General features: G+C 43.0%; 1 protein-coding gene across 3 annotated transcripts in view; it reads left to right on the top strand.

Annotated features, from left to right (window-relative positions):
* stat3 (signal transducer and activator of transcription 3 (acute-phase response factor)) overlaps positions 1-20912 on the top strand; it is a 94062-nt gene that overhangs the window by 25013 nt on the left and 48137 nt on the right. For all 3 annotated transcript variants that reach the window (XM_060901975.1, XM_060901973.1, XM_060901974.1), the window contains exons 2-4: positions 3662-3795; positions 11914-12157; positions 19302-19394. In XM_060901975.1, coding sequence (XP_060757958.1) covers positions 3668-3795; positions 11914-12157; positions 19302-19394 — 465 coding nt within the window. In that variant the 5' untranslated portion in view covers positions 3662-3667. The remainder of the gene's footprint in view (positions 1-3661; positions 3796-11913; positions 12158-19301; positions 19395-20912) is intronic.

The raw sequence follows: 20912 nt of genomic DNA on the forward strand, positions 1-20912 counted from the left end.
GCACACAGGACTTCCTGGCTGATCGTGGCTTTCTGAATTCCCTAATCCGGATCGGAGCTGGAAGCGGGAACGAAAAACTGCATTCGTTTTAATGAGAGCCTGAGCACCTCATTGGCCAAAGTGTTAGCCGTTGCAGATATACATGCTGGCGTGTACTGATTTGCGAGTATGTTTTCGTGTGGGCGGATGAGCAAACCTGTGAGTGCTGAACAGGATGCGTGCGTGTCGATGGGTAGCAGGATGAAGCTGACTCTGACTCTGGGTTTCGAGGTTTTCCTCTGAGAGCGGATGCTCTCGCTGCTGTGAGATCGGCGGTCTGATGGTACTTGAACGGCGTGGCTGTAGCGTTTCTTTCTGAGTAGGCTGTCATTGTTTCCTCTCAGCGCTGTTGGTGAAGGTTCAGAGAGATGCCAAAACCGCTAGAGTGAGCTGACTAATCCGTTTCCCTTAATGAGAGTGAAAAACTGCACTGCTTTAACCTGCCCCTGAGCTCGTTTATGACAAATTGATTTTGCGTTTCTTAGAGGATATCAGATTTCACATGATCACCGCGAGAGTAGAAATATAATTTGCTGTTTCCAGCTTTGTATTCCTTTCGTTACTTGTACTTGCTGTCCCATTTTGTTGATTTTCTGCAGCTTTATGTTGTGCTGTAGCGCTGCGGCGATGAATTTATCAATGAAGGTCTTTTCTGCTTTTTCGTACAAGCCACATGAACACAAATTGACCCAAATTGGGAGTGAAAAAAAGTTTATTCTGTTCAGTTTAAATACAGTGCAATGTAAGTAAATTATACTTATGGCCCTTTTCCACTACCCTTTTTCAGCTCACTTCAGCTCACTTCAGCCCGACACGGCTCGCGTTTCGACTACCAAAAAACAGCACGACTCAGCTCGCTTCAGCCCTGCTTAGCCCCTAAAACTCGCACCGTTTTGGAGTGGGGCTGAAGCGAGCCAAAGCGAGCCAAGTGAGGTTGGGGGCGTGAGCAGACACTTCCCTGTGCACTGATTGGTGAGGAGGAGTGTCCTCACATGCCCACACACGCCCCGCGAGCACGCTGGGATCTGTAAACACCGCAAACCCGGAAGAAGAATAATTACGAATTACGAGAATTTCTGAAGCCTTATGCGCCTCGCCTCATCTATACGCTCTTGCCAGTATCTGTTGGCGTTGTCGGTGACAACAAGCCACAGCACCAAGACCAGCAACACTAACGACTCCATGTCCTCCATGTTTATTGTTTACTATCCGGATCGTGAGACTACCGCTTAAAAGCTCACTGATGTCACTGTTTGCGCCGCTTAACGACATCACGTGACGTCCACCCACTTTCGCTAACTCCACCCAATGTGTCCACCCACTTCCAGCCAGCACGGTTCAGCGCGGTTGTAGTCGAAATGCAACTCCAATAGCCCCACTCAGCTCGACTCAGCACGGCACGGCTCAGCCCGACTCAGCCGCGTTTGTAGTGGAAAAGCGGCATTAGTTCACGTTAGCTCGATCAAGTTTGGTTCAATTCATCTGAAGTCATTTAAGTTCATTCATCAGTTCAGCTGAGTCACATTTCATTAGGTTTAATTCAATGCAGTTACCCTGAAGTAATTTCCATTCAGTTTGATTCTAGTTCATTTCATTTTGAATCATTTTAGTGTGGAGTAAATTCTGTTCAGATTAGACAAATTTAATTTCATTCAGCTTAGTTCGATACAGTTCTGTGAAATTCATTTAGAAGTTAAATTAATTTCAGTGCAATTCATATCCTTTCAGACTGATTCGATTAGGTTTAGTATAGTTCAGATTAATTCTGGGAATCGCACTTCTTCAGGTTACGTCAGTTCAAAGTCCCTCCCATGCCAGGATCCTGTCCCAGTACTAACCAGCTCTTTGAGGCACATGGGTGCAGCGCCGATCTCCATTTCTAAAGCCCTTGGCCTCTCGCCTATTATATAGCTAGGGTTACAGCGAGGGGGCCTAGTCCTCTGGTAACCGCAAGAGTTTGACTCACTACTCAGATCTGTATTGTAGCGTGCCTTGCCAGATAGCAGTAGGTACCATTTTTATAATGGTCTTTGTTATGACCCGACTGCAAGTAGAACTCACGATCTCCTGGTCAAGACGTGAACACGCTAACCACTAGGCCAGCTCGTGGTTTCAGTTTCACTTTAAAGGGATAGTTCGGGATTTTTGACATGAATCTGTATGGCATCCCCATCAATAGTGTCGTGCAAACACACTGACTTACCCCCGACAGCATCCTGTGAGTCCAGTTCTTGTCCAGTTTTGGTCCAGACGAAAGTAGTCCGGCAAGTTTGTTGGGGTCACGAAAGTAAAACGTTTTTCATCTCAAAACAGTACGTGTTCAAAAGAGTGATATATTTGCATCACAAAACCGTTGCCAAATAAAAAGTCAGACCTCGAAATCGCGTGGCACTATTTTCTCTCCCTTCTTATCACTGCGCGCTGCCGCCAGGTGACAGCCACGGCTGTTTCATTCCTTGTTTACTGCTAGCAAAGTTAGCGACAACATGTCTGACTACGACAGCGACGTTGAAAACATTGACTTCATCTCACAGCCAAAGGGATATCTTTATGAACCCGAATATACAGATGAAGAAATTCGCCAGATGGAGTTAGAACGGGCAGAGAGAGAAAGGGTGGACAGAGAAGTGGAAGAAGGTGAAGCTGGAGCCGCAGCTTGTTAGCGCCGCTGATCTGAACTCCTAATCACTGCCAAACAATGGGAAAGGTGTTGATTCCTGCGCAGATGTCAACATGACAGCGCGCAGTGATACCGAGGGAGACAAAATATAGCGCCAAATAATTGCGAGGGGGCGGCACGGTGGTGTAGTGGTTAGCGCTGTCGCCTCACAGCAAGAAGGTCCTGGGTTCGAGCCCCGGGGCCGGCGAGGGCCTTTCTGTGCGGAGTTTGCATGTTCTCCCCGTGTCCGCGTGGGTTTCCTCCGGGTGCTCCGGTTTCCCCCACAGTCCAAAGACATGCAGGTTAGGTTAACTGGTGACTCTAAATTGACCGTAGGTGTGAGTGTGAGTGTGAATGGTTGTCTGTGTCTATGTGTCAGCCCTGTGATGACCTGGCGACTTGTCCAGGGTGTACCCCGCCTTTCGCCTGTAGTCAGCTGGGATAGGCTCCAGCTTGCCTGCGACCCTGTAGAAGATAATGAGATGAGATGAGATAATTGCGAGGTCTGACTTTTTATTTGGCAACGGTTTTGTGATGCAAATATATCACTCTTTTGAACACATACTGTTTTGAGAAGAAAAACGTTTTACTTTCGTGACCCCAACAAACTTGCCGGACTACTTTCGTCTGGACCAAAACTAGACAAGAACTGGACTCACAGGATGCTGTCGGGGGTAAGTCAGTGTATTTGCACGACACTGTTGACGGGGATGCCATACAGATTCATGTCAAAAATCCCGAACTATTGCTTTAATTCAGTTAAGTTTATAGGTTTGGGGCATCATTAAATGATAGCACGAGCATCACGCTTCTTTCTTTTTTTTTTTTTTTATTTAATTTGTTTTAACTGGTTCCGTGTAAACTTGGTAGTGCTTTAGGAAGACTTGCCCCAGTTCAGTTCATACCATTTCTGTAGCTCACTACAGTCCATCACACTGCTCTCTGCGTGTCTCTCTCCTTCAGGTCAGCATGGCCCAGTGGAACCAGTTGCAGCAGTTGGAGACGCGCTACCTGGAGCAGCTGTACCATCTGTACAGTGACAGCTTCCCTATGGAGCTCCGCCAGTTTCTTGCTCCCTGGATCGAGAGTCAGGACTGGTGTGTAACCGATAGAGGAGGAACACTGTCCTCCAATTAAATATACGCTGTCTTTTTTTTTATTTTTTTTTATTGATTGCTGAAAGAGTGAACATGACTTGTAGCCAGTGTCCATGATGTAGCTGCAAGCGTCACATGCCAGATGTACTTCCTTGTTCCTTAAATGTTGATTAGCAGCTGAATTCGTGCCACCATTGCGTGAACGTGGAGAAATGTAAGCAGCACATGGTTAGAGGAAGAACCGCTGTTTATTGAAGTCGATTATGTAACAGCTGGTGAATTAAGACCTAATTCACTGAATAGATATTCAGATATGGATCAGTCCATGAAATGGGGTTACCAAAATGTGACATAGAGGGAGTCACTTAAAACAATTTACAACTGAAAACAACTTTTTTATTTCCATGAAGCATTGACCATATAAGAAAATATAACATAACTCCTGCTCTACAATGTATGATAAAATCCATAAATATTTACCCGGTTGCTAATGTAACAAGGACACGAACAAGCTTTTAAAAATAGTAGACTTCCTTATAGGGCTGCACGATATCAGAAAAATATGCGATATTCGATAACATGACTGAATATCTCGATATCGATATGTATCACGATAATTAAATATATAATGTTTTTCTTACCTCTACTCGCCGTTCTGCCCTGTATCTAGCATTTTAAAAAAACACCCAATGCATCGCTTCCATTCCAACATTATTTTTTATTGGAAAAACATGGCTACACCTGCAATGGTGTCCATCAATCATCTTTAAATCTCTTAATTTTTGTGAGCGCAGCAGAAAATGTCTTAAGTTGAAGTAAACAAAAAACTGAAAACTACATTACATTAACATAAAGCATTCAAAATGGCAATTTCAGCGGCTCCCGGGAGATGAAGGTGAGCGACACAGATTCACCATAAACTCAAACACAATCTATTAATAACACATGCAGGTGAGAGAGCAGTGGTGTGTGTGTGTGAGAGAGAGAGAGAGAGAGAGCGGTAGCGTGTGTGAGTGAGCGAGCGGTAGTGTGTGTGTGTGTGTGTGTGTGTGTGTGTGTGTGTGTGTGTGAGAGAGAGAGAGAGTGAGAGCGGCAGTGTGTGTGTGTGTGTGTGAGAGTGAGAGGTAGTGTGTGTGTGTGTGTGAGAGAGAGAGAGAGTGAGAGAGAGCGCGGTTTTATGTTTTTATGCTTCTGTACAGCAGCGTTTGTCCCAGTGAGCCGCCCCACCACTGTTTTACAGGTACATGTCTTGCAAAGTACCTGAGTTTGCAGTACATCACCCCTCCTGAATCCAAAGTAATTCCAAATAGCAGACGTGCATTTTTTTTTTTTTTTGGAAACCAGTTCCTCCTCACACAAGTTTGTCTCACCACACTTGCTCCCGCCTTCCGCCATCACCACGAGGCTTTTACTTGCTTTGCAATAGGGGGCAGAGTTATCCCGCGGCGCTTGTTGACATTCAAATGTGATTGGACGGCACAGAAAAATGTGCCTTTTATCGAAATTTAAGTAATTTTTGCGGTATGTGTATCGCAAACTATGATATCGCGATATCGATACTTTTTCGATATATTGTGCAGCCCTACTTCCTTATCACACAATATCACCAACTGTCGGTCGAACGCAACATGGTTTTAAGCGTAACTTTGCTGGACACGCTGATATCACCTACCTGCTCTTGCTGGCCGCCATTTTGATGCCATTAATAGCGACAAGAGCACGTGTTGTGGTGTGTGAGATCTCGCGAGAAGTTATCTCGCGTCAGTTCAGCTGACCTAGATTGAGTAAATAGGTCTCGCAGGTTGTGAACGAACCAGGAAGTGAGTGGACGCTAAGTTAGGATGTGAGAAAAAACATCGATAATTTCTTTTATTGCCGTTTGTTTAAATGTCTTTCTACCTACATCGTTTTATAGTATGTTCTTCTTTATATTAAAAACATCAGTCATGATTTCAACTCGTTTTATCATTTTTTATAAGCCTGGTTTCTAACGCAACACGGTAGGACATCACAATGTTACGTTCACAACCTATTTTTCGTGGATGAATTCGAAGCTAAATAGTTTATAGAACCTTCTTAACTTTTATTATGTGAGTGTAAAACTAAATTGCAAGTGCCATGAAACTAATTTTATTGAAATTCTCAGAAAGTAATGAAGGTTTATTTAAGCTCAAAGTCAGCAAATATTCCATGTCACAAAAAACGTGTCATCCGTGTCCAGTCACAGGGGAAGAAAATGTTTCACATTTCTTTATTTCAAAAGAAAACTTCATTTTTTTATTTATTTTATTTCTTCAAACAATATTTATGGATAATCTGCTAAATATTTCTTTAAATCATGGAAATTAAAGATGAAATGATTATGTAAACCCGGACCAATGAAAAGTAACATCATTTCATGGACTGACCCAGATATGATCTGTTCAGTGTCTTTCTCGAATCTGTCCGAAACGCAGCGGTCTAGAATCGGGCTGGACAAAATGATCCAATCACGATACTCGAAGGCATTTCTATGATTTACGATATATAGGTTTGCAAACCAACTTGGATTAAAGAATAAACTACTTTAAGTACTTTTATTATTAATATTCTAAAAATAAAATCAAAATTGCTTTGTGATAATTTTAATATGCAAAATAAAATTCAAACCAAATGCAGCTAATAATAAATTTAAAACATTTTAAAGGTTCAGTACAAAATTGTCACATTCAATTCAGCTACTTAGTCTGTAATTGTTCTATTTTAAAAAAAAAAGGACATGGTGCTTGCGTTATCTCAAAGCGTATCGTACAATTATTTATCACGATATCGATATTATATTGCCCAACTCTAATCGAAAATTACTGACATTATTTAGGTGTGTTATGTGGAAATGTATCGCAGCTAGGATAACATCTATAAAGACGTACCGTATACATACGGTGGCATGCAAAAGTTTGGGCACCCTTACTGAAAATGTCTGTTACTGTGAATAGTTAAGTGAGCAGAAGATGAACTGATCACCAAAAGGCATAAAGGTAAAGACGACACATTTCTTTGCAGCGTTTTCTGCAAGATTTGTGTATTATTTTTGTTTTGTACAATTGGAGAGTGAAAAAAAGAAAAGGAACGCCGTGTGAAAGTTTGGGCACCCCAATACATTTGAGTTCTCAGGTAACTTTTACCAAGGTTCCAGACCTTAATTAGCTTATTGAGCTGTGGCTTGTTCAAATTCTTCATTAGGAAAGGTCAGATGATGCAGATTTCAAAGCTGTACAAATTCTCTGACTCCTGAAACTTGTCCCTAAAATCAACAGCCATGGGCTCCTCTAAGCAACTCCCTAGCATTCTGAATAATAAAATAATTGATGCTCACAAAGCAGGAGAAGGCTACAAGAACGTAGCAAAGTGTTTTCAGGTAGCTGTTTCCTCAGATCGTAATGTTATTAAGAAATGGCAGTTAACAGAAACAGTGGAGATCAAGGTGAGGTCTGGAAGATGAAGAAAACTTTCTGAAAGAACTGCTCGTTGGATTGCTAGAAAGGCAAATAAAAACCCCTGTTTGACTGCAAAAGACCTTCAGAAAGATTTAGTAGACCCTGGAGTGGTGGTGCACTGTTCTACTATGCAGCGACACCTGAACAAATATGACCTTCATGGGAAAGTCATCAGAAGAAAACCGTTCCTGCATCCGTGCCACAAAATTCAGCGTCTGAAGTTTGCAAATGAACATCTAAATAAGCCTGATGCATTTTGGAAACAAGTCCTGTGGACTGATGAAATCAAAATAGAACTTTTTGGCCACAATGTGCAAAGGTATGTTTGGAGAAAAAAGGGTGCCAAATTCCAGGAAAAGAACACCTCTCCAACTCTGAAGCATGGGTGTGGATCGATCATGCTTTGGGGTTGTGTTGCAGCCAGTGGCACAGGGCACATTTCATTGGTTGAGGGAAGCATGGATTCGAATAAATACCAGCAAATTCTGGAAGCAAACATCACACCATCTGTAAAAAAGTTGAAGTTAAAAAGAGGATGGGTCCTACAATAAGACGATGATCCAAAACACACCTCAAAATCTACAATGGAATACCTCAAGAGGCCCAAGCTGAAGGTTTTGCCCTGGCCCTCACAGTCCCCTGACCTAAACATCATTGAAAATCTGTGGATAGATCTCAAAAGAGCAGCGCATGCAAGACAGCCCAAGAAACTTGTAGAACTGGAAGCCTTTTGCAAGGACAAATGTGTGAAAATTCCCCCAGGTAAGAACTGAAAGATTATTAGCTGGCTACAAAAAGTGTTTACAAGCTGTGATACTTGCCAAAGGGGGTGTTACTAGGTACTAACCATGCAGGGGGCCCAAACTTTTTTGCTTCGGGCCCTTTTCCTTTTTAGTCATTTTGAAACTGTAAAAGATGAAAATAAAAAAAAAATTGTTTTTGCTTAAAATATAAAGGGAATGAGTCATCTTTAACTTTATGCCTTCTGACGATCATTTCATCTTCAACTTGCTTCACTGTTCACAGTAATAGCAATTTTGACCGGGGTGCCCAAACTTTTGCATACCAGTGTACACTAATGTTCACGTTAACAGATTTAATGTGAACCTGAATGGAACAGGACAACGTATTTGATGTGTAGTGTGTGTTTCAAGAAATTTTCACACATCTACTGGGTGGATCAAGTGTCTGACTGGGGTGTGAGGAGTTATTTCTAAATACTGATCATTTCTGTTAAATGAGGACACGAATTACAATCAGAAGCCCTGTATGTAAATATGAGGAGATCAGTAAGACCAGGGTTTCTCAAAACCTTTTCAGACCAATGGCCAGTTTATCCATTACAAAAATAAATATATAAATTCACAGACCACCTAACCGCCGAACAAAAAACAATGAGCCGATTTCAACAGCATGTTACAAATTACACATTAATGAAATGATAGTTTTACGAATAGTATCGCCAATTCAATCATTGTTGTCCTTATCTTAATGGGAAGAATGGTGCTGCTTATTCTGATACATCAGTGAAGCAATGGCTCCAAACTGGACAGGTTTAATCTCATATTGGGGGCCATATTGATCCGGTTGTGCTGCAAACAAAATAATAATAATAAGTTCAATTTATATAGCGCCTTTCTAAAAACTCAAGGTCACTTTACAATTATAGGGAGGGGAAAAAAAAAGGCCATCAAGTAGAGGTCAGGATGTCATTCCAATGGTGTAGCAGCCACAGTCGCGCCAAAAGGCGCACGAAAACAAGTCCCGCACTGCCAGCACAGCTGCCGGACAACATCACTCGGAACAGCACGCCATGGATCCACAAAGCGAGCATAGAAGCACCGCCACGCAGAGCTCTGGTACGTCCCAAACCGCCTGCACAGCCGCCGCGACGCCACCGAGCAACATCGCTCAGAACATCACGCCAAGCACTAAAGCACAGAGCGCTGGACAACCACAATGCCATAATGAGCAACGAGCTCCCTGCAGTCCATAGCTAGGAGCACAGGCATCACCCACAGCGAACCAAGGCCTGGAGGGAACCGACGCCCAAAACTGGGTCCGGAGCTACACCACAACCAGCGGACAAAACACTCAAACAAACATCAAACTACACAAACAAAGGAGAGAAAATAAAATAAAAAGCTTCGGTGAGAAGCAGCAGCCAGAATGCGCATGACGTACTCTCAACCGGAAACAGAAAAGGAAAAAGGGATGAAAAAAAAGAAACAAACAAAGAATCATCATGTATTTGCACTTTGTCCTCGCTCGTGTCGGATGTTTCTTGTGCTTTTCAGCCACCGATCCGTTATCTTTTTGACAGTTTGATGCTAAGTCTAACTTGGTTACTCGTAGTTTCTCCGCATTCCACATTCCCTACACATTCAGAGGCGACGCTGATGTGAAAGTGTAATCTAAACTGATGTAGCTATAGGCAGTGTCGCAAAACTTGCTTAATGTCAGGCAAATTCAAATTATAGGCTACTATTTGAATTCACCTAGGACTTGATTCAGTATAGAAAACAACTCGTCCGTGCTACTCATAACTTTGCTTTTGGAGTCACATAGGTGATTTGAGAAACACTGATAAAACGTAATATTTCACGACATCAACTCACAGACCGCCAAGGGGTCGCTTGCGGACCACAGTTTAAGAAACACTGAGTTAGACTGCGAATGCTAAATGTGTTTCAGCCTCAAATTGGGTCACAGCATACAGTGCTCAGCGTAAATGAGTGCACCCCCTTTGAAAAGTCACATTTTAAACAATATCTCAATGAACACAAAGAATTTCCAAAATGTTGACGAGACAAAGTTTAATATAACATCTGTTTAACTAATAACGTGAGAGTAAGGTTAATAATATAACTTAGATTACACATTTTTTCAGTTTTACTCAAATTAGGGTGGTGCAAAAATGAGTACACCCCACAACAAAAACTACTACATCTAGTACTTTGTATGGCCTCCATGATTTTTAATGACAGCACCAAGTCTTCTAGGCATGGAATGAACAAGTTGGCGACATTTTGCAACATCAATCTTTTTCCATTCTTCAACAACGACCTCTTTTAGTGACTGGATGCTGGATGGAGAGCGATGCTCAACTTGTCTCTTCAGAATTCCCCATAGGTGTTTGATTGGGTTCAGATCAGGAGACATACTCGGCCACTGAATCACTTTCACCCTGTTCTTCTTCAGAAATCCAACAGTGGCCTTAGATGTGTGTTTAGTCATGTTGGAAAAGTGCACGACGACCAAGGGCACGGAGTGATGGTAGCATCTCTTTCAGTATGGAGCAATACATCTGTGAATTCATGATGCCATCAATGAAATGCAGCTCCCCGACACCAGCAGCACTCACGCAGCCCCACATAAGGACACTGCCACCACCATGTTTCACTGTAGGCACCAGGCATTTTTCTTTGTATTCCTCACCTTTGCGACGCCATACAGTTTTGAAGCCATCAGTTCCAAAAACATTTATCTTGGTCTCATCACTCCAGAGTATAGAGTCCCAGTAGTCTTCATCTTTGTCAGCACGGGCCCTGGCAAACTCTAGGTGGGCTTTTTTGTGCCTGGGCTTTAGGAGAGGCTTCTTTCGTGGACGGCATCCACGCATGCCGTTCCTCTGCAGTGTACGCCGTATTGTGTCACGGGAAATAGTCACCCCAGTTTGGCTTTCTACTTCTTTAGATAACTGCAGTGAACTTGCATGCCGATTTTCTTCAACCCTTCTCATCAGAAGACGCTCCTGGCGAGGTGTTAACTTCCGTGGACGACCTGGACGTCTCTGTGAGATGGTTGCAGTTCCATCTTTCTTAAATTTTTGTACCACTTTTGCTACAGTATTCTGACTGATAAGTAAAGCTTTGCTGATCTTCTTGTAGCCTTCACCTTTGTGGTGTAAAGGAATTATTTTCTTTGGGGAATTATGAAGAGACAAGTTGAGCATCACTCTCCATCCAGTCACTAAAAGAGGTCGTTGTTGAAGAATGGAAAAAGATTGATGTTGCAAAATGTCGCCAACTTGTTCATTCCATGCCTAGAAGACTTGGTGCCGTCATTAAAAATCATGGAGGCCATACAAAGTACTAGATGTAGTAGTTTTTGTTGTGGGGTGTACTCATTTCTGCACCACCCTAATTTGAGTAAAACTGAAAAATGTGTAATCTAAGTTATATTATTAACCTTACTTTCACGTTATAAGTTAAACAGATGTTATATTAAACTTTGTCTTGTCAACATTTTGGAAATTGTTTGTGTTCATTGAGATATTGTTTAAAATGTGACTTTTCAAAGGGGGTGCACTCATTTACGCCGAGCACTGTACCATGTGAAATGAACACTGCGCAGCTGAAAGACATTTCGTCATGACCTAAACTTTGACCACACGTACTGTATTTGGACATTAATGTTCTCTCATGAGAAGTCTCGCTGTTATGAGGTTTTCAGAAGTCTGTTGATGGATTCTGCGTTCCCTTAAATTGACAAGTTTGTGGGCAGAGACGTCCGTCGTCTGTGGGCACAGTCCACCTTGTACACAGCAATATACAGCATATTACACTTAATTAGGAGGCAGATGGAAATGGCATAAACGGAGTTTTCCTGTCTTTCACCCTGAACCTCATTTCCTCCCCAGGGCGTATGCAGCCAATAAGGAGTCTCACGCCACGCTGGTGTTTCATAACCTGCTGGGAGAGATCGACCAGCAGTACAGCCGCTTCCTGCAGGAGAACAACGTTCTTTACCAGCACAACCTGAGGCGCATCAAACAGCACCTGCAGAGCAAGTACCTGGAGAAGCCCATGGAGATCGCTCGCATCGTCGCACGCTGTCTGTGGGAGGAGCAGAGACTGCTGCAGACTGCCACCACCGCTCAGCAAGTACGCGCCGCGCACACACACACACAGCACTCTGATACATGCTATATAATATAAATATAACCCTTCTGGACAGATTCAGTCAGAAAAAATGGTGTGTCCTGTAATGTAGTATTCGGTAGTAAAGGTGTGCGATTATGGGGTTAAAGTCATACGATGATGCTGAAGTTACGCAGTATTTTGTTCTAGTCCAGAAGGTTGTACAGCTTCTTTATAGCTACAAATTGCAATTCCTGTCGACTTCATTTTGTCCGAAGGGTATGCAAACTTTTTCACAGTATTTAGGTTTGCTACCAAAGTGGCAGTGCTGAATTTTTAAAAGCATCTGCACCAAATGGAGCTCAGTTTATTCAGTTTTTGCTTCACTTGCAAAGCTAAATAATTTTAAGGACAAAGGAGGTCATATAACGCTTTGGTGGGTGAATCAGATGAAAACCTTAAAAGTGTGACACTCATGAAGCACTTTGGGAGAGCAGCTGGACTTGCTTGAAGATTCTTGCAGACGTTTCACCTCTCATCCGAAAGGCTTCTTCAGTTCTGTCTGACTAATAGGGAGTATCAGGGATTTAGGCCAAGTTTACATTAGACCGTATCTGTCTCGTTTTCTTCGCGGATGCACTGTCCGTTTACATTAAAATGCCGGGAAACGGGAATCCGCCAGGGTCCACGTATTCAATCCAGATCGTGTCTGGTCCGGTGCTGTGTAAACATTGAGGATACGTGGATACGCTGTGCTGAGCTCTAGCTGGCGTCGTCATTGGACAACGTCACTGTGACATCCACCTTCCTGATTCGCTAGCGTTGGTCATGTGACGCGACTGCTGAAAAACAGCGCGGACTTCCGCCTTGTATCACCTTTCATTAAAGAGTATAAAAGTATGAAAATACTGCAAATACTGATGCAAATACTGCCCATTGTGTAGTTATGATTGTCTTTAGGCTTGCCATCCTTCCACTTGCAAGTGGTAAGTGATATGCGCTGAGATCACACACACAGCGGCTCAGTCCCGAATCACTGCTCGTGCGCTATACTCGCGCACTCTGTGAGCTGCGCAGGGCCGGAGTGCGCACCCTCCAGAGGGCACTCGCTGTTCAGGGCGGAGTGATTTGGAGCGCAGGATGCCTGCGGAGCCGAGCGTATCCGTGTATTGGTGTTGCTGTGTGCACGCGAATCGTGTATTGGCGTTGCTGTGTGCACACTAATCGTTTTAAAAACGTTAACCTGATGATCCGCTGATACGGTCTAATGTAAACCCCACCTTATCCTCTCATGGATGAGAAGCAAATCCTAAGGTGTCGTTGAGTCATCCTGTTGGTGTGGGTCACTGGGGGCTGGGTGTGAACGGCCTAGAGAGTCGTTGGGGTGATCAGTGGTTGTTGGTTCTCTCTGTCCTCCTGTGAGTCGCTGAAAACAGCTGGGTTTTGGTGTGCATTCAGTTGCCTGGGAAGTGTGCCAAGGACTGCATTGTAGTGGCTGATAAATGGTGTCTTAGACCGCCACCTCTGTTCAGTGATGGCCGCTCCAGGTTGACAAAAATGGCTTCTTTAACTCCTCGCTCATCCCAACGATCCTCTCTAGCTAAAATGTGTACATTGCAATCCTGAAATGAGTGTCCTTTGTTGTTAAAGTGCATATTACGGGTAAATTCAGGAGCAAGATCAATGTAATTCTCCTATTTTATATTAAACTTTGGTAAAACATCTGTCACATTTTTGCATTTTGTGCAATTTTTTTACCTTCCGCAATACCAGAAAAATTCAGTTGAAATCAAACCATTTGAGGCGAATTGGTCCGCCTCTGAAAAAACTTGGCATTTGGATTTCCTGGGAAACATTGATTTTCGTGACGTCGCGTGCGGGACACCTCCCTCTGAATCCTACGTCAGCGCTGGTTTGTTTATGAGAAAACGACCTGGTGGTTTTCTGGAAATTTCTTCAACGTTATCGCGTAATTATTAAAATGGTTAACAGATGTATCATAGGAGGGTGTAGCAACACCAATCTTGATGGGATTAGTACTCATCGTTTCCCAAAAGACCGGACAGTGAGAGAGAAATGGGAGCGCTTGGTCTACACAGGCTGTGCACTGAAACCGTGCAAAGCTCTCGCAGCCTGCTGGCGCTTCCGCAGATAACGTCACGAATCTGGCTCCAGGCTCCCTTGGGATTTTTCCAGACGCATTTCGTTATTTTATTTTTTTCTGCTGTAGACAGATGGCCTTGTGCAAAATTACCTTTCTGGATGAGTGTGTAAAGGGACATGCTTTCATATAAAAAAACATAATGAAATTGGTCCAGAATATGCACTTTCAGATGAAGGTAGACAGCAGAGTCCTGGCCTGAGGAACTGGCTGTCCTGTGTTGAGCCATGCGCCTGTGAAGCAGTTGTTTTGTTTTCCCAATAAACGAGTCCGTGCATTCCTCACTGCACTGAATTGCATACACTACGTTGTCCTGTTTGTGTCTGGCTATTCTGTCCTTAGGCCAGTTCTTCAGGCCAGGACTCTGCTGTCTATCTTCATCTTAACAACAAAGGACACTCATTTCAGGATTGCAACGTACACATTTTAGCCAGAGAGGATCGTTGATATGAGCGAGGAGTTAAAGAAGCCATTTTTGTCAACCTGGAGCGGCCATCACTGAACAGAGGTGGCGGTCTAAGACACCATTTATCAGCCACTACAATGCAGTCCTTGGCACACTTCCCAGGCAACTGAATGCACACCAAAACCCAGCTGTTTTCAGCGACTCACAGGAGGACAGAGAGAACCAACAACCACTGATCACCCCAACGACTCTCTAGGCTGTTCACACCCAGCCCCCAGTGACCCACACCAACAGGATGACTCAACGACACCTTAGGATTTGCTTCTCATCCATGAGAGGATAAATCCCTGATACTCCCTATTATACTGTGTTCACACTTATACCGGTACGACAGTGGTATAACTGTATCGATACAAAGTATACCGGTACAGTTTAGTGCATCTGTCCACACTAGCGAGAAATGTTTGCGGTTTTCTTTCACGGTAGTTGAAATGCGCGTGCGCAAAATGTTTCCGTGGTTACCGAGTAACTTCCTTCTGAGAATATGGCGGATGAAACAACGTGTGTGTGCTTTTTGTTGTCAATGTACAGTCTGTATTTCTGGTGGTCATTTATGCAGTCGAATCGTATAAAACGCACGAGGCGGTTGAGAAAGAAGATCACTCGACAGTTGTCTGTACACGTTGATATTTCGACGTGTACCCCTCAACTGTTCCTGGCATCGCTCGTCTCCCCAAAGCTCCAACAAACACATAACTTCATCTTTGCTCCATGTAGCTCCACGGTCGTTTTGAGCCATTTTGACGTTTTATTTACAGCTGGAAAGCACGTGCGTATTGTATTGTATGAATAACCGGAAGATGTAGGAATGGTTCATTGCGCATGCGCATTATATTTGTATCGATACAGAGCCGCTTCATCTGTCCAGACTACAGCGAAGTGCTACAGTACCGATACTGTACCGGTACGAAACCCATACATTTGTGGGTTTCGTACCGATACAGTTATACCGCTACAGTACCGGTATAGTTGCTAGTCTGGACAGGTGTTGCGGTACGAAAGTAGTATCGTATCGGTACAAAATCCCTAGTGTGGACTAGGGATGGCGAAAACTAAAAAAAATCTTGACCGACCACCGAGCCTCATTAGCCGGTTAAAGTCGGTTAACCTATGAGTTTAACAGGGATGCAAACGGTGCGCCTTTTGGCGGATGCTGCCTTTTTCACGGCTGAATCGTGCAGATCCGATTTTTTTTTTAAAAATTTTTAGGGGGGGCGTTGGAGTGTCTGAATAATTTCAACGGCATTTGCTTATATAGTAATTTTAATACAGAATTTACTCTGATGAAATTATTCAGACACTCCAACGCCCCCCCTAAAATTTTTTTTAAAAAATCGGATCTGCACGATTCAGCCGTGAAAAAGTCGGCATCTGCGCCTTTAGTTTATGTGGAGAGATATGATCTGCAATAACATGCATTGTTGGCTACAGACCGAAACATACTTTCAGAATGCACTGGCCAAGGCAGGACTAAACTCCATGTGCCTTCTAATAATAATAAAATAAAAAAAAAACAGAATAGTAATTTGTAAGCTAAAAAGCCTGTGTCTACACTTTTCTTTTGCCGAGTGGCAGCTGTGTTCAACTGGGGCGGGAGGGCGGGACATGACTGAAATGGGTGTTTCTGATTTGTCAGCTGTCTTCAACTAGGGCGGGAGGGCGGGACATGACTGAATGGGTGTTTCTGATTTGTCAGCTGTCTTCAACTAGGGCGGGAGGGCGGGACATGACTGAATGGGTGTTTCTGATTTGTCAGCTGTCTTCAACTAGGGCGGGAGGGCGGGACATGACTGAATGGGTGTTTCTGATTTGTCAGCTGTCTTCAACTAGGGCGGGAGGGCGGGACATGACTGAATGGGTGTTTCTGATTTGTCAGCTGTCTTCAACTGGGGCGGGAGGGCGGGACATGACTGAATGGGTGTTTCTGATTTGTCAGCTGTTGTCCTTACACCTCATGGCATGCCCCAAGCGTTTACAACACAGAATTCCAGGTTCTCCGCTCCAAAATCGGCAGCTTCAAAACGATTGATTTTTTTTTTAACCGACAACCAAAAAAAAATTAACCGGTTGACGTTGATTCGGTCAACCACCGGTCAAACGGTCATCGGTTAGCATCCCTAATGTGGACAGAGTATTAGTCAGACAGAACTGAAGAAGCCTTTCGGATGAGAGGTGAAACATCTTCAAGAATCTTCAAGCAAGTCCAGTTGCTCTCTTTTACCACCCACAGTTACTATGACCTGGATGACTGAGAATCTTCAGTCATGAAGCACTGGAACATTTCCACTGAATAAAATGGAGATTATGTGTGTGTGTGGGGGGGGGCTTTTGTGACACCTATTTGCAGTACACAGTACAAAATATTTTTTAAAAATTAGAGTTTTTGGTTGACTCATTATCATATATTTTAATGTTCAGTCTGGTTTATTGCGACATGATTTTTCACAGTACTGATGAGTTGTGGTCATGTCCGCCATCCCTGTTCTGCAGCACGGCTTTGCGTCTCTGTGTTTTGGCGGAATGAAGGATTTGATAAAAATGTTGCCTTTACATCCATCGATATGTGATCACGATGCATGGATTGTACAAATACTTCATAAAATCATGGGAAAACAGTGCTCGGGGCTATAGTGTTTGAGGATCAGGTACTAGCCGAACATATAAGATGTGATGTATGGCTGAATATAAGTGAGGAAACAATAATAATAATCTTTTTTTTTTTTTTTTTTGTGGTGCGGTTTCCATCAAATCGTGCACTCTGATTGGCTCGCGAGCGGTCCGGAATCCTACAATCCGGACCCCGGTTACGGAACTTTGGCGACTCGTTCGTTCACAACAACAACAAACGTAGTAGCAATTTTTTGTCAACATTTATTTTTTGCATTTCACTATGATGAAAGCACCTGCTTTTGTGTCGCCTAGATCAAGTTTTTTATTTTTGGAAAATTCCGAGCTGACGTAGCTCGTCAAACAGGTTTTTGACAAGCTTGTAGCAGGTTTGTTCTAAAGCCAGTATCTCACTGGGCCGTGACAGCTTGCGACAAATTGCGAACGTCATTTGCGAGAGAGTTTCAAAAGTGTCTTGAAACATTCGCGGGGCTTCTCAATTTCCTCGCATGAGTCACAAAGTGTCGCTCCTTCCTCGCTGAAATTTTGAACATGTGCGACAAAATTTCTCTCAAAATAGCCGCAAATGCGTCGCTGGTGTCACAAAGCCATCACGAACCCTTCTCAAGTCAGTTTCCGTGAGACAGGAAGCGCGAGTGTATCTCACTGGGCTGCGACAACCTGCGACTAGTTGGAGACACAACAATCGCGATAAAATATGCGAATATCAATTCACTATGATTCCAAATGAAAATTGTCGCTAATTCGCACATTTTATCGCAATTGTTGTCTCCAACTAGTCGCAGGCTGTCGCAGCCCAGTGAGATACTACCCTAAATATGCGCCTTTTGGGCGCTCTCGTTTTCTGTTAGAATTTGGTAAAGAAAAAATAAATATATTATTTACCAGCTTAAGAGGCCCAGAGGCCTCCGTCAGTATTTTCATGACCTCGGTCATGGTATTTCACGATACGGACCTCCCAGCTGGTAAATAACATATATATTTATTTTTTTCGCAGTCCGGTTTCCATCAAATCCTGCGCTCTGATTGGCTGGCGAGCGGGTCCGTATCCTACGGTACGGACCCCGGTTACGGACCTCTGGCGACTCACTCATTCACAACAACAACAAACATAGTAGCAATTTTTGCCAACATTTATCTTTTTTATAAGATTTATTTATAAGATTTTTATCGAAAAGCTTATAAATTTTTGCCAGCATGTCTCAGCATAACAGCATTAATTTTACAGCATGGATAGTGATAACGACAGTCTTCACAGCGAAAGCGAGTTTTACTACCCTGAGGAAGAAGAAATAAATTAAAACATTTCAGAAGAAAGCTAAAAACCCGTAACTGTTGCTAACGCCGAGCAAAAACATGGCTGAATCCTGAATGACTCCTATTTGTATAAATAGGGAACTACGTAGGCGGCAAAATATAGATTTTTTTCCTGCCATGAAAGTGCACTTGTATACCGAGGAGGAAGCCATTTGCATTACAGCCATGAATGAGGATTCAAAATGGTGGCTCGTCTCGGTTTTCCCTTTCGGGTGCTCTCGTTTTCTGTTAGAATTTGGTAAATAAAAAAATATATATATTATTTACCAGCTTAAGGTCGGTCCGTATGGTGAAATACCGTGACCTCAGCCTTGAATACTGTACAGTACAGTACTTTCAAGACCTCGGTCACGGTATTTCACCATACGGACCTCCCAGCTGGTAAATAATGTATGTAATTTATAGTACATTTTAAACTTCTCCTGTAAAATCAAAGGCAGTGGTCTAAGAGAGAACCACTGCTAAGCAGAACATGACACCTTTTACTCTAGCAGTTGTTTTGTTTTCCTAAAACTCCCTGAATCAGATGTTTTTGAAGGTGATTTCCTTCAGACTGGAGCAGCAGTCACAGTAGTTTTGCTCTCTTTTCTCCACAGGATGGCCAGGCCGCCCAGCACAGCGGGACAGTGGTGACGGAGAAACAGCAGCTCCTGGAGCACAGACTGCAGGACATCAGGAAGAAAGTGCAGGTGTGTCACTGTGAAACTTCACCCAACAGAGTGTTTCTAATTAACGTTAACAACCAAAATAATGACCACGATGAACTAGAATGAGTAATATGCGAGTCATCTTGGTAATTTCAACAGATGTTAATGAGACCACTTATTATTCAGGTAATTTGTTCAAGGTAGGTGTTCGTTGGTATGCGACTGGGGGAAGAAAAGATTTTGCGGTTTACTGTAAGGCGCAAATCCAGTTCTTACAAGTCCTGCACCTCAAGACTCTAATTATCGCCACCCTTTGAATTAAAGGGCAAAAATATTGTTTAAAATGATTATTACAATTCACTTTGGCAAGTGCATCCCTTTTTTCCTCGAACAAAAACCCTTCTTGTAAATCTGTTTTCTATTAGAAATAAATGCAGCATTCCCCCATGTGTAATATTTACCAAATTGTCCTTGTTGATCTGCACAAGGAACTTGAACAACAGATTAAAAAATAAAAAAACACATAAGTAGTTAAAAATGCCATTAAACATAAAACAAAAAGCTTAAAAAAATCAACCAGAACGTGTGAAATATTGAAAAAAGACGTTTGATGTTATTGATTCTATCATTGACGCATTTCACCAAATAATAATTTCACTATTTTGCTGAAAAACTGCACTATTTTGCACTACTTAAGAAGTCAATTTGTGTAAAAATATATTAAAATATATCCAGTGCTGCTATATTAGGCTGTAGGACTTGAGTCCTGTCTCAAGAGGATTTCTGTATTGAGTTGGGCTTCTTAGATATACTGGCATTTGTACTTGAACTCATCTCGGTTTTGGGCATTGGTCTTGTTCTCGACCAAAAAAAGGTGTTTGTGTTGTCTTTTCTTTTGACATGCACAGAGTTTGACGAGAAGTTCTTCCTTCTTGTTGAAAACATTGTTGGTTTCATGCATGAAGGAAGCCAAATAGTTGAAGTAAAGGCCTTGGGGGTGAAAAAAGGATTTGATGGTATTCAGTCTCAGTCTTGACTTTGCCTTGACCATCTTAAGATTTGGTCTTGACTCGATCTCAGCTTGCCAATGGCAGTCTTGACTACTCAAGTATAAACTTTAAATATCATCCATCCATCCATTATCTGTAGCTGCTTATCCTGTTCTACAGGCAAGCTGGAGCCTATCCCAGCTGACTTTGGGCGAGAGGCGGGGCACACCTTGGACAAGTCACCATAGAGACAAACAACCATTCACATTCACACCTACCGTCAATTTAGAGCCACCAGTTAACCTAACCTGCATGTCTTTGGACTGTGGGGGAAACCGGCGCACCCGGAGGAAACCCACACGGACACAACATGCAAACTCCACACAGAAAGGCCCTCGCCGGCTACGGGGCTCGAACCCAGGACCTTCTTGCTGTGAGGCGACAGTGCTAACCACTACACCACCGTGCCGCCCAACTTTAAATATCAATCAGTTAAAAAAAAAGGCAGCACATTTCCATGAAGGGTGCCAATAATTTGTGTAATAAGTGTAATTAACTGATCATGCTGATT

The sequence above is a fragment of the Neoarius graeffei genome, chromosome 20 (assembly GCF_027579695.1).
Source record: "Neoarius graeffei isolate fNeoGra1 chromosome 20, fNeoGra1.pri, whole genome shotgun sequence".
Taxonomy (NCBI): domain Eukaryota; kingdom Metazoa; phylum Chordata; class Actinopteri; order Siluriformes; family Ariidae; genus Neoarius; species Neoarius graeffei.